General features: G+C 41.1%; 1 protein-coding gene and 1 long non-coding RNA gene across 2 annotated transcripts in view; one reads left to right on the forward strand and one right to left on the reverse strand.

Moving 5' to 3' along the window:
- Positions 1-6,160: 6,160 nt before the first annotated feature.
- Positions 6,161-14,452, reverse strand: part of ppp1r16b (protein phosphatase 1, regulatory subunit 16B) — a 100,948-nt gene continuing 92,656 nt past the window's right edge. The window contains exons 7-11 of the mRNA XM_026166817.2: positions 9,128-9,253; positions 8,938-9,013; positions 8,652-8,781; positions 8,203-8,350; positions 6,161-7,603 (exon numbers count right to left, since the gene is read on the reverse strand). Coding sequence (XP_026022602.1) covers positions 7,130-7,603; positions 8,203-8,350; positions 8,652-8,781; positions 8,938-9,013; positions 9,128-9,253 — 954 coding nt within the window. The 3' untranslated portion in view covers positions 6,161-7,129. The remainder of the gene's footprint in view (positions 7,604-8,202; positions 8,351-8,651; positions 8,782-8,937; positions 9,014-9,127; positions 9,254-14,452) is intronic.
- LOC113021940 (uncharacterized) lies at positions 7,228-9,457 on the forward strand. Its single transcript, XR_003272381.2, has 3 exons — positions 7,228-7,638; positions 8,741-8,796; positions 8,896-9,457. It is a non-coding gene; the product is annotated as an uncharacterized LOC113021940 (long non-coding RNA).

The raw sequence follows: 14,452 nt of genomic DNA on the forward strand, positions 1-14,452 counted from the left end.
GACCAGAAGGGCCAGGTTCAAATCCTGCTCAGGGCAGCATTTTTTTTCAATTTTTTCAGCTTTTTTCAACAGACATCTTCAGCGTTAAGGCATCCACACTGCATTTTCGCAGGAAATGCAAATTTTTCTAGTTACTTTGATTGTTGCATATAGTAACTGTTTTGCTTTTTTAGTAGACCAGTGTTCCCTTTTCCAATGAGTAAAAAAAGAGCTGTGGTTTAGTCATAGCTTCTAGGTTGGTGTGGCTTCTGCTTTTATATTATCTGTATGTTACCAAATACTCTCTGCTATTTCATAATCACTTATCTGCAGATGGATCTGACTGCTTTCATGACCGAGCCAACTGAAGCCGCAGCAAACACGTACCTTTACTCATCATTACATAGAGTGCTTTCCACTGTTTCAAATTATTTTGACTTTGAGTCGTTTATTTAACTGCAGATGAACGTGTTGCATGTTCTTTAAATTCTGGGCAACAGGACTGAGACTGAATCCAACATCAAAGGTTGGACATATCCACCAACGCCTGTCCAGCACTGGGTCATTGGCTCTCTGTTGGCAGACACTTTCAGTTAAAGGAAGGAAATGTTGCTGCACGTCGAAAGACTTTGGAAACCAGTAAGTCAGGTTTATTGAAACAAAGCGTGAGGTTTTGGACACTGCAGCATTTCCTCAAGTTAATGTTTAAATTATATGATGCCTTCTCTGCTGTTGGTGTGTTTCGTGACATGGAATCAATATTGATAGGATTTTATTGGTAAAATGCCATTATTCATTCTGCTTGTTTGATTCTTTATTAAATCCGTTAATGACACCTCACGCCAAAATAAAGAGGCTTCAAAGGTTTTCAGCATAATCAGCATAAATAGATATCTGCATGCGAAACTGCAGTATCTGTAGGCAGGGGATAAAAATTTGGTACCTGAAACTTTCTGGTTTCCATTTGTAGTGTGTGCTTTATGAAGTAGTCAGATTAGCATGCATGCAAAGTCTGTGTAAAGAGCAAAACAGCGGTTGCATAAGCCAAAAGTCAATCTCAAACCCACTGTTTATTCTCTTTGTTGCCTATGCAAGAAAAGGAAAGTTTTGAGCGACACAAAGTGATATTCAGGGATTTATTCATTCACGGACTTGGTGAATTTGTGTGTGTTGACATGAAGATTGAGCTAAATGCTAATTCAATAGCTGGGACCGCGTCCTCGTTTAGGTTTGATAGTGTTTCTAGTAGATAATGGCAGACGGCTGGAGCGTGAATTGAGGCTGCGGTTTGTGGAAGGCCGCTCCACCGGGCAGATCCCCATCTACTAATGAGAAGTGAATGAATTGCAAAAGGGAGGGAAGGTGGGGCATGACAACGAGGACAAACAGCTTGTAGTTGGGCGGGGGGTTATATATAGGAAAGAACTGGAAGGGGCATGTATCGAGGAGGGATCCCACTCTGAAATTTCAGGTAAATTATCCTAAATATTGGCATTAAAATTCTTTCACATTCAGTTTTATTCTTATAAGCCAAAGCACCAGAGAAATAATAAAAACTAATGCAGTACAGCTACAGTATAATTTGTGGTTTGTTGCTTTCATAATGTTTTAAGTGAATAAAGACAACCTGATGGTATTCAATAACTTCAGGGCCTAAGATGTAACTGTGTGCCAAGCTTGTTTAGTTTGGTGAACTCTGATCGCGGAGGAGGAATTTGCTGTCAAAACAAACAAACGGAGATTTCATTACAGTCAGATGCCCTCAGAGTAAAATGAAAGTGTAAGATTTCATGGCAGCTCATCCAAAGGTTCGCATGTCAGCACATGCCAGCATCCTTTGTGTGCCAGAAGAAAAGTCATCTGGAGTCCTTGAATATCACTTGATCATTTCAAGGCAGTCCATTTCACATGTGGTCAAGCATCTAAGTAATCAATAAGGTCTTATGTAGAGCCCAGTTTCATCACTCAGAACCGCTTTATATGATCATTAAAGTGATACTTCAGTACTGAAATGCTGCATCATGCTTGAAAATGAGTTGCTGCCTTCGATCGGCCTGTTATCTATCAACATTGCTGAGACAGAATGGCATCCACTTATTGACTTAGACATTTTAAATTCAGGTCAGATAACCCACTGAAGCCCTGTTAGGTCCAATGGACCCTGGGAATAAGAAGAGGTTCTGACCCAGTAAGCCGTCTCTCCGTCCATCCATTCTTTTTGTGCAGCTCTTCTATCAGTCTTGGCTGGACGCTCAGTAGCTATGGCGTCCTCCCAGTGGAGGCCCATTTTAAAGCTGTCATCCACCCTTCCTTTGCATACTTTTTCTCCTTTTAGTGCAAAAACCTCTTCATTGATCCCATGGACTATTCAGCTCCTGCCACTGGTTCATTTTCTTGCTTTATGGACCACATTCCTGCTTGGTTCCCAGTGCTTTTTATCAGCATCCTCCATTTATGTGGCCAGCCGAGTGGTCAGTATGTATCTGTATGCGCTTTCTGGAACCGATCCACTTTGCCCTCCACAGTGAAGAGGACTGAAGGACCTGGACCACAGCCAGCTGGCCTCCAGTTAGTACAGCCAGGGCACAATAGCAAAGCCAGGCAACACAGAGGAGGCCAATGTTGTCCAAATCATGCGTTTTCCAGCACCATTGTCCTCGCCTCTGTTTATATGCCTTAGACATAGTGACTGTGCCCAAATCAAAGAATGATTTCTGCAAACATTTGCTTAGCACACTTAAAGGACTGTAAGATGACTTAAATGTTTGCACTGATTGGCCTTCTCAGCGGCTCATGGAGTGAAAAACAAACTATTAGTACAAACACTACATAATTTGCCTAGTTTAGGAGCATGTATATATGTTAATGTAATAGTTTACACACTCACCAGCCACTTTATTAGTTACACTGTGCTAGTACCTGCTTGGGCCCTCTTCACACAGCTGCTGCAGATTTGTCGGCTGCACATTAATGATGCGACTCATGTTCCATCACATCTCAGAGTGCTCTACTGGATTGAGATCCGGTGACAGCATCGTGTTCAAGAAGCTAGTTTGAGATGATGAGAGCTTTGTGACATGCCGTTCCATCTTGCTGGATGCAGTCATCAGCAGATGATGGATGTGCTATGGTCATAAAGGGATGGACACGGTCAACAATAATATTCAGACTGTGGCATTTTAAATATGCTCATTCGATACTAGGGGGACCAGACGCATCACACCACCATCAGCAGCCTGAGCTGCTGATACAAGGCAGGATGGATCCATCTGAATTTAAATCACTGTTGCATTCCCCTCTGACCTTTGACATCAACACAGCATTTTCACCCAGAAACCTCTTGCTTACTGGATATTTTTTCTTTTTCATATCCTTCACTGAAAAGCCTAGAGATGGTTGCGTGGGAACATCCTAGTAGATCAGCAGTTTCTGAAATTAGTCAGATCAGCCTGTCTGGCAACAAAAACCAAGTCACTTTCATAGTGACTTGTGTACTTCCCCATTCTGATGCTTGGTTTAAACTTCAGAAGGTCATCTTGACCATGTCTACATGCCTAAAGTCATTACTGTATGAGTAGCTGATTACATATGTGTTATAATGGCAATGTGTACATAATAAAGTGGCCAGTTGGAGTACTCATAACAGGAAGAATCTAGGCTAGGTAACAACTGCTGTTCTAAATAAACTGGTGAACCTAAAGCCAGTGAATGAGAGGAAGTGCAAAAACAAAGGAAAGAAAATCTTTGAAGGAGGGAGCAGAACTCAGGCCAAGACCCTGACAGCTGTGAGATGAAGGACGGCACAGTCTCTGCTGGTCTCAGAACAGAAAGTCGCTGCAGATGTCAAAATACAGCAGACATCCAGAGCCAACTGTAGGAACCAGATTTTAAAGAAAATAATGGAGGTTTTGGTGTTTAGTGACCAGTTCAACTGTACATTATACATCTCTATATGAACTATTTATTATAGCTTTTTTGACATCTATCCAAAACCTATTTACCCATTTTCAATGGTTGTGATTACAGTGATTAAAAACAGAAAACGAAAAATGTTTCTTCTCATGTCCACAGCCTGCAGGAAATCTGAACTCAAACTGTAACAGTATAAGAGCTAAACAGATTCAGATTCACCATGTAAAGTTCTCAAAATATACATTTTATTCAAAATATGTTAATGTAACCATCAATATATTCCAGTAATTACAAAATCAGTAGTTTTGTCTTCATAATTTGATCCTTAAACACAAGCCTGGATCTGTGTATGTGATCACAAGTAACTTTTGAAACAGGCTACTGTCCCTTTCTGCGTCATACTGAGCAGTCGGTACTTTTCTTGAACAAATTCCTGTTCAGTTGGATTGAATTTAATTAATAAGGAAACAGGGTTGAACTTTTTTTTTTAAATCAACTTGTTTGCAGCTACCAGAAGTAAGCTGCCTCATAACAAGATGACATCGCTGTACCTAAAATAAGGGAAATGGCAAACTGTTTGACTTCATTTCTACTTCCTCAAGTTGAGGTGAAAAACAAACTGACCATTGCAGAAAAATCATGCACAAAAGTTCAGTCACCACAGACACTGGTGTCTTAACACTCAGCCATATCTGGGTATGCACTCGACTCTGCAGACATTTTGGACTCCTGGGACTACTTGAGGGTCTACTTAATCGCACAGTCCCCCCCCCTTTGTACAACCAAAAGTCTGCTAACACTATTCACCCATATGGTTAACTGTAGTTTCCTATATGTTCATCAACAGTAACAACACAGACATGTAAATGCAAAAACATGGGAACATAACAGGGGGAGTACTGATACAAACATATTTACAAACCTGTCCGTACAAATACTCGAACGCTGTACAGTTGATGTGGTGAGGAAGAAGGGTGATGGCGTGGCATTACAGGTAATCACATTTTCAAAGAAGTCGGCCATCAGAAAGCTTCCCGCCAAACTAAATTATTTTCAACTCATGGAAGACTCTTTGGCACAAACACATTTAAAGGAGCTGTTAAATTTAAGGAATAGTTTCGAATTCCCGGGTGTAGTCTGACTGGCTTCTGCAGGTTTGATGACAAGGTTGGTACTAAACTCCTTCTTAGTCTCCACAAATAGAAACTACTTGGCTTAACTTACCACGAAGACTCGAAACAAAGAGAAACATCTTGCTCTGAGAAGAAAACAAAGTCTCACTAATGTTTTTCACTTTTTTCCTGCCATGTCAAGGCAGGAAAAGGACGCCTGCAGTGTTAATGGCTTTATTACATTTAGGTAAGCCTGCTCACGACACACTGTGGTTAGCGATTCTGCATGTGCTTGTTTTAAACTAAGACAAGTGTCACTGTGAGCGCACCAGCTATCATCTAATGGTGTGGCAATGACCAGTTTTTGAAGACAGTGTAGCTAGTAAAGATCCAGACAACATATCAGAGTCTAGATTTCCTATTACGGAAGTCTGTCATTTACAATCTGACAATCCTGCAGAGATTTAAAAGTCTTCAAACAATAGCTCATTGTTTTGCCACTGCATTCCCGTTAGTGCATTCCTGCTTTGCTCTCAGACCCTTTGCTTGCTGAGGTGCAAACTGCTCAATATTTCTCAGACTACAACAATGTCTGATAGCAAAAATCAGAGTCTGGGTGTTAATATGCTGACTGCTGGCTCTAGCTCCTCTCATCAACTGTTTCTAAAATGATGAAATATTCATTTAATTCAGCAGACAAACCACTACATGTAGTACTGGGTTTTTTTTTCCTTGGGGGGTGGGGGGGGGGCATGACACATTACCTGATATAACAGCCTGGGCTCGCTACATACCAAAGATTCTTCTGAAAACTCATTTTTCATTTACAGTAATCATTACATAACATACAGTTTCAGTTTAGAAGACAAATACAGTGACTCAGGGGAAGTAAAGCCACACAATGGCCACCAGGAAAAAAACAAAAACGAAACATAAACAAATAACACTGTTATTTGTAGTGACATATTCATGAATCCATCCAGTATGATGGCTGGTTTTTTTTTTTTTTAATTACACGTACATAACGCAGACAGTAACCCTCGTTTCATTTGAACCGTTCTTCCATGTCAGAAGGTGCTCAGCTGGGGAGATTCGTCTCCCCCCCACTAACTCACACACACTCTCCACACGCCATCCAAATAATAAATACACTCGACTTTAGAAACCATGTTTTTTCTTTGTTTTGTTGTTTTTTTTACAATTTACATTTCATAAATAAAACATGTACAGTAATTTTCAACCATGTTTGCTTAAATTATCTATACGAGTGAGCACAAAGTGAATAATGCATAAAACAAAGCACGACCTGTCAGTTTAGGTTCCACGTGAGAGGACGGTGAGGTGACGCATAGTTGACGGAATATAGTGACCGTTTCAAACACTAGTGCAGTACTTTTACTCTTTCCGGTTATCTCTCACTGTAGAAGTACACTTCATGAGTATTTTAACACTGTTTTATGGCATTCCTTTCCCTTACTTTTCCAGGCAGCATGTCAACACGGAAAGAGATGTCACAGATCTCCTTTTGCCATGTTTTGCATTTTCTCATGTGTTGTACTACAACAACACGGTGTATTACAAGATATCAGCACCCTTCCAGGATGACTGTCCTGCTTGTTTGAACATGACAAGAATGTGGTTTGATAACAAGATTAGTTTATCCTGGAAGAAATGCTGTTCTAATGAAATAATACCAATCTGTTTGTGGGGTAACAGACAAAGTTTCTTCCATGTGTGAAAGTAGAGGATTCAGTACCTTGCGATCTTCTCTCCTAATTCTAAATTTCTGTCAAAAAACACTCCCCATCCTCTTTGATTTTTAACAGGGAGAGCGGGACCACTTCTTGTCTTTACATTTGTTGTGTAAAGAGACTCCATGTATGAAAGGAATTTCCTCCACTTCTCAGCTGCACTTTAAAGGAGTTACGAGACTGGGAGGTGAAAGGAAATGTTTTCATACTTTAATCGGGCCGCCTGTCTTGAAGACATTTTTGAACCGGGAGTGGTGAAGGATGTTCAAAGACTTTCCTTCTTTCTTCTCCTCCCTTCTACACAGCCTTCCTTGCTTCCCTCCTCTCAGTGCAAACACTTCCTGTTCTGGTAACAGTCACATGACCGCGCACCAACTATGACACGCAGCAGCAGGTCCGCACCTTCGGCTGCTCCTCCTCCATAGGCTGCTTGAATTTGAGCAGGGGTGGGTCGCCGCTGGCTGGGGTATAATATACGGCGTTGCCATTGGAGGAGACCAGCGGCATGCGAGGATCCTCAGTGGTGGTTTTGGCATCAGTGAAGGAGTCTGTGGAGCCGTTACCAAGGTGACCGTTGAACAAGGGGTGGTTCAAGAGCTTGGCAGCAGCTCGCTGCTTTTTCAGCTCTGACAGAGTCTGAGGGCGCTCTTTTGGCCAGGCTTCCTCCTGGGACGGCTGGGTGGTGACAACCCCACCCTTACTGGACGTCGGTGTGCTGCCATTGGAGGGAGGCTGAGGTGGCATGGATGTTGTCGTGGAGATTAGGCCATTCTGCTTGCTGTTGCCTTCTTTGAGGATGGTGGGTAGGTTGGACTTGTCGGGCAGCTCCACAGCGACAACAGGCTTGACCTGCAAGACATCAATAAGGATTACTTTAATCCTCTGTAAGACTTTCTTTTAGCTCATTAAATACACAAAGGCCTGACTGTGCAGGGCAGATCAGCAAACTTTGATCTGCTGCCGAGGCTTACAAAGTTCAAATGAAATCAGATGTAAAGCCAATTTATTTCCTTCATTATAGAGAAAATCTCCCAACTGTTCAGAGTTATTTTGTGCCAGAGCAACATTTCTCTGAATGTCATCTGATAATCTGCAGATAATGTGTGTAAAAAGTTGAGGTTACAATAAGCAGCGGCGGCGGCAACAGAGTCTACTGATAATGGAAGACAGTATTTCAGTTTTTTTCTGTTGTGGGTTTCCTTTTGTGCAATTGCTCCTGGGTGCTGGAGGAAGTCCTCTGTCTGATTCATCCAAATGTGACATTTCAGCTTCTGAGTGGGAAGAATCATCTTTCTACCTGTGCTTAAAAATATCTCTCACACACATTATCATCTGACAGCGTGTGTGTGAGGGGGCGGTAAATTCCACCAAGCCACCCCCCACCCACCCAAAAAACCAAAGTTAGAACTGCATAGAGCTATTTATGTAATCCTTAAAAATAGTCTCACACTAACTACTTGGCTATTCTCCTGATCAGACTCCTTTTCTTTCTCGTCCTCGTCTTCCTTTTCTTTCCTCCACACGATGGCCTCGGTCTCGTACTCTTTACGACACAGGTTGTGTCTGTCCGACAAACTGGCTCGCCGCACCACTTTTCTGTGAACACAAGTGGAATTCCCAGTAAGAAAAAGCAGCTAGAAAAATAACAGCTTACCATATATGGTACTTTTACACATGAAAGTTAAAGAGCAGAAGAACTTATACACACGCTAAACTGACAGCTTCATTATGTCAGACATTATGTCATTATATCAGCGGAGGCTTCTATCCACCATTCTCCTATTAAATGTAAATACAGCTGTAAGTATACAGAACAGATGTTTTGTCTGTTTTCTAATTTCTCCAAATAACAAAGCCTGTAGTAGCCATGCTACCACCAACAGATGTCAGCACATACCCACGACTGCCTGCACTGGACGTTCGCCTGCACAGCGAGGTCTTGTGCTTGAGCTGTGACTTCATGATAATGTCGTGTTTGTGTTTCAGGTCCAGCAGGATGGCTCTGAACTCCTCGTCCTCACACAGATCTTAAAGCAACATGGGTAAAAGGGACACTGTTAGTAATGCTTAACATAAAAGTGAACACTTGGAAATGAGACCCTGCTGAGACGATACTTTTTTTCCCCTGAACTCATTACCAGGTGCACCGGACAAGTGAGTGCTACAGTATACTGTAAACATACCAATTGGAGTCTCCTCCAGGAAGGTCTTGGCATTGAGACTGGCTCCGTGAGACACCAGCAGCTCTGCCACATGCATCTAAAGCAGCAACAACAACAACAGTGGAAGCAATTTGTATTAATGGTTCCAGAAACCTTTGTGTGCGCCTGAGCGCCTGAGGCTCTTATCTCTTTCCTGTTGTGTTTTCCTTACCTGACCCCAGCACGCTGCAGCATGAAGAGGCTGCCATCCATCTGAATCTCTGAGGTCCACACGAGCCCCCCCCTCCAGCAGCAGCTCTGCAGCCTGCGCGTAGCCATTTGCTGCTGCGATGTGTAGCTGCAACAACAGAGAAGGAAATAGATTGTTTTCCCCCAGTGCTCAGGATTTACTGTTTGCATGCAAAAAAAAAAATGTGAAATTCATACTAAAGTGGCAATGAACATGCCAAAGAACGTTATATAGTGGTAACTTACAATTGCTTACTATGTGAGACATTGGACCTGCCAAAAATCTACAAATAAAGTATTTTTTTGCTTCTAAGTTTAAAGATGTCAGTTTATTGCTGTGCATCTTCTAATATTATGTTAAATTAGATGTAGATTATTGTGGTCAATTCAAGGTCCTGATCAAATTAGGCTGAGCCTGCCTCCATGAAACAACCTAATCTGTTAATGTTAAGATATTAATTCTTGTCCTAGCCTCATAAAACTAGCCTGGAACATGTCATCACTCAGAGGGAATTTGTAATCTTGCCCGAGAGACCTATCCAACATACTGTAAAGAAAAAAAACGAACTGAAACTAATTTACCATTTTCAGACAACGAAACCTAAACCTGAAACTAAACTGAAAACAAACATGATTAAAGTAACCCACGCAAACACGGGAACAACATGCACACACCACACAGAAAGGCTCTAACCAGTTGGTGGAGTCAAACTCCACTGAGCCAACAGTGCTAACCCCTGCACCACCGTGCTCCCCAATAATAAAAACAATGTTTAATAATAAAGTAAACAGGTAGTTTCAAAAGTTCTAATCAATAAAAGTCTCAACAGACTGAAGGGCTCTGTCCCAGAAGTCTTTTCATCTTCCAAGGAACAACTAACAAATTCAGAGCCTGTCATCGAAGATTGTGAGCCTCAGTGTGATTAGTGTGAAGCTGGGATAAATAATTTGAAGCCTGGCTATTTACTGGGACCCGTGTAAAAATTAATGTGAGCTCGCCAACTAGAATATTTTAATAGCAACATTTTGTTAAAAATAACTTTTAATCAAATGGACCAATATGGCAAGGCCATGATGATCCACTTGGTAAAATAAATCCGCTTGGCATCTTTCTTGGCCTTAAGACAACAATTCTGATGGCTAAAGATCCAAACGGGACACAAAAAAAAAACCAAAAAAAAAACAACTTTTTTATTGCTTAGAGCAGGGGTGCCCAATCCCGGTCCTCGAGAGCTACCGTCCTGCAGCTTTTAGATGCATCCTTGTTCCCACACACCTGAATCAAATGAATGGCTTGTTATCAGGCCTTTGCCAAACATGATGGCATGCTGTAGAGATCAAACCATTTGATTCAGCTGTGTTGGAGTAGGGATGCATCTAAAAGCTGCAGGACGGTAGCTCTCGAGGACCGGGATTGGGCACCCCTGGCTTAGAGGCATAAAACAGATGATTTATCTATAAAAGGGCTTTACAGCAACCTAAGCACGATAACACACAAGCATCAACAATTTCCTCCAGTTCAGCAAAGGAGACCATATATCGTAATTTAGAAATCTTCTTTAAATAAAAGGTAACAGGAACAAGAAATACATTTTACAGGTGAATCAAAGCCCAGACTATAATCAGACATCCCAAACTCTGAACCTAAAGAAGCAAAAGGTTCAGGAGGAGCTATAATTGTGTTCTCAGTTGATGTTTAGAAGAAGGTAATGGCTAGACGGCCATTAATCTGGGTTAAACAGTGGTCCAGGGTTGACAGCCTGTTCAGCTGGTGAGGTTTAAAATACATATGCAGCTTAATGTCAATGGCATAGAAATGTCAGAAAAGGATGAATGATGGCAGATGAAGAAACAACATAGATAGAAAAATAATAAGGGACCCAGAACTGAACCTTGTGGAACTCCACAGGTTAAGGAAGCAATGTTAGAGTTCATCCTAACAGAGACGGTCCTATTAGATACATAAGTAGAAAACCAATCTAACAAAGAGCCAGAGATCAGATGAGAAAAGAGAAATAATGAAAAAATGCAAAGTATAATTACTCTGACAGAATCATCAAGTTTTTACACCAAGTCTTTTTCAGCATTTTGCTTATAAGAAATAGCAACTAAATAATGACCTAATTCAGCTCCACTTTATACATTTAAAAGAGAAGCAGCAGAATATTTGAGTGTCTCAAAGGTTCTCAGAGTAGAATATGCTTTCAACAACCTCAAAATGTTGTTTTAGGAGGAAACAAAAGCAAAAATCTTTTTTTCATTTTTTCATTTTGCTTTTTTAAATCACCAAACTGAAAATTGTTAATTTCAGTTTTTATTGGAACCTCCTTTGAATATTTTCCTTTCCTGGCCTTCAAATTACTGAATGCCTGAAAAAGAAAAATATAATATGATGGCAGCACTTGGCCTTTCATTCTGCCAATTTCTAAAGCCCCACACAAACTGTGGCTGTGAGGTTGAACAATAACAAACTGGTATAAAATATGTTTATTGCAACAGGGAAGTTGGCAAGTGGTGTGACATTCATGAAAGTCTGGTTTGCAGCTTCAAGTGTCACTTACAGGAACTGTACTTAATGCTGTTTGCCTCTTTTGGTGAGACCGCAGAAGTAGGTTATGTTTGGGATAACAGAAAGCACCATCTATTCACCAGTCTATCTTTTGGAAAATGCCATCAGCATTCCAGAAGACCGAATATCGAATCCCAGCGTTCCTTTATAGGCATCTAAAGGCCGTGAGACATGCAGAATTAGCTAAAGGAAACAAGCTAAAGTTGTCTAACATGCCATAAAAATACAACTAAGGAACACATGAGTTTAACAGAAAACATCACTGTAATTGTAAACCAATGTACCGGTGCATCCCATCAAAGAGTGGTTACATTGATCAAAACTAAAAGACAGCCTCCTCATTAAGGACAAACTTCCTCATCTAAGTCAGTGTCAGATGAGGCTGAGGACGACAAGTAATAATAGGACAAACCTGAGGCAAATGAAAAGATCATTAGCATTAGCCAAATGACAAATCTGACCTTTTGGCGGGACTGGACAAAAAGCCGCTGAAAACATCTAAACTTGATCTAATAACAGTCTGTCCGGCTTACTGAGACGTTTCACTCAAAACCAGAAATGTCAACCTCATGCTGACAGTACAGGTTAAGCCGGGGGACCATCAGAGTCTTTGCTGAGATTTTCGTTCCGAAACAAACCGGTGGACCGACACTGGGCAACACTGCCTGTGTCACCGTGCCAAAAGTTTCATAATGTCAGCATACTGTGAGCACTCCAGTTCCTCCCACAGTGCCACCAGCAGCATGTCCTGATTTACCCTTCCACTGGTCAAACGCATGCCGGGACAAGTACTCTCTTGTCTTCCGTTTTCACCCACAATCTAACGACATGCAGCTAAATGTGTGATTAAAGGACTGAAATAACCTCCATCGCCATATCTTAACTTAACAATGCGTTTCACTTGTTATTTCCAGTCTGAAATGCTTTGTGTACATGTGAAACTTCACTCGCCTCACTCATTCTCCTTCACAAGGCTAAAACTATAGTTTTCTTAAAAATAAACAAAACCTGAGATGACAGTAATTGAAAAGAGAGGACTGCAATAATAGACCCATAAGTTAGGAGGCAGGCGCCAACGTGGTGCACTTAAGAAACTGCTCATCTACTGGGATTTTCCCTCACAACTGTCACTGGGGTTTACAGAGAATGATCTGTAAAAGTGAAAAGTGAGTTCTCTGGGTGAAAATGACTCATCGATGTGAGAGGTCAGAGGAGAATGGCTAGACTCCTTCGAGGTGATGAAGGCAAGAATAACTCAATTAAGCACTCATTACAACCAAGGTATGCAGAAGATCACCTCTGAACACTCTGGTCCAAAACTGGACAAAAGCAAATTGGGAAAAACATCCACTGGTCTGATGAGTCTCAATTTCTGCTGTAACATTGCGATGTTAGGGCCAGAATTTAAGCAACATGAACGCACGGATCCATCCTGGCTTCTATTATATAGTAGAACAGCATTATAGTATATAGTTCAGGCTGGTGGTGGTGATGTAATGATATGGGGGATATATTTTTTGGAACACTCTAGGCCACCCATTACTACCAATTAAGCATCATTTATATGCAGCAGCCTGCCCAAGTATTGCTGCTGACCATATCCATCTCTTTATGACCACAGCATACCCATCTTCTGATGGCTTCCCCCAGCAGGATACAAAGCTCAAACCATCTCAAACTGGTTTCTTAAGCATAACAATGAGCTCACTGTCTTCAAATGGCCTGCACAGTCACCAGACATCAATCCATCCACAACCAAACCACAGAGAAACATTTCCAGCTAAATCTACACAAGGAAGAATTAAGGCACTTCTAAAGATATAAGGAGGTGTGTCCAGTGAGTGTATTTTTATATATAAACTTTGTGTTTATGTGTCCTTCGTCAGGTTTATGGCACAGAGAACAACATGTGACACTTGTTACTTTTCCTTACTTTGTTTACACTTTTTTTTTAATAAACTTCCAACAAAAATGAAAAATATTTCTCTTGCTTTGTGACTTCTGTCTGAAGTCACAAAGCATACAAATCATTGTGCCTGCACATCAAAACAGGATCATAAAAATGCATTTCACTGGAAAACAAAAGATTAACCTTACATAACTTCCTGTCAGTTCAGGGTCTCTTCCTCTCATCTGTGCCAGGGATTTTAATAAGGCATGCTCTAGTTTGCTTCATCGTGCTCGAATGAAGATTAACAGGATGTAGAAAGCAAAGGGACAAGCAGCTCAATCACACAATCTGTAGTAAGACTTTAAAGCTTAACGGGGTTATTTTGGGATACTACTATCCCCTAGCTACTTCCATCCAGTGATCCGTCACTGTGTTTCCCCCGTGTAGCTAAATCCCTAATACATAATAAAGACTTCATTAAGGCATCTGACATTATATGCTCTACTCAGTAAATTATGTGCTAATGATTTTTTTTGTACCTTGCTTGACTTTTATTGCATCACTGTACTAAAGTGCTAAACAAAACAAATTTAGGGACTTATTAGGTACACACAATCCTCGCGTACCTTTGCACTATGCAGCAAAGCATAAAGACATGAGGGCCTTTATTAGTTTTCATTCTCTTGTCTACTTAAATCGCTCTAATCACACTTATGCATCAAACTTATAAACTTTAGGGGTTGGCATAAAACGCACACAAAAGGCCAACAGGAGCACACACGCTACTGAAAACCAAATATCCAATCTGACCATGTTTTCTTTGATGAAATGCTGCTTTTATGTTTCTT

The sequence above is a fragment of the Astatotilapia calliptera genome, chromosome 5, assembly GCF_964374335.1.
Source record: "Astatotilapia calliptera chromosome 5, fAstCal68.1, whole genome shotgun sequence".
NCBI classification, from domain to species: Eukaryota; Metazoa; Chordata; class Actinopteri; order Cichliformes; family Cichlidae; genus Astatotilapia; species Astatotilapia calliptera.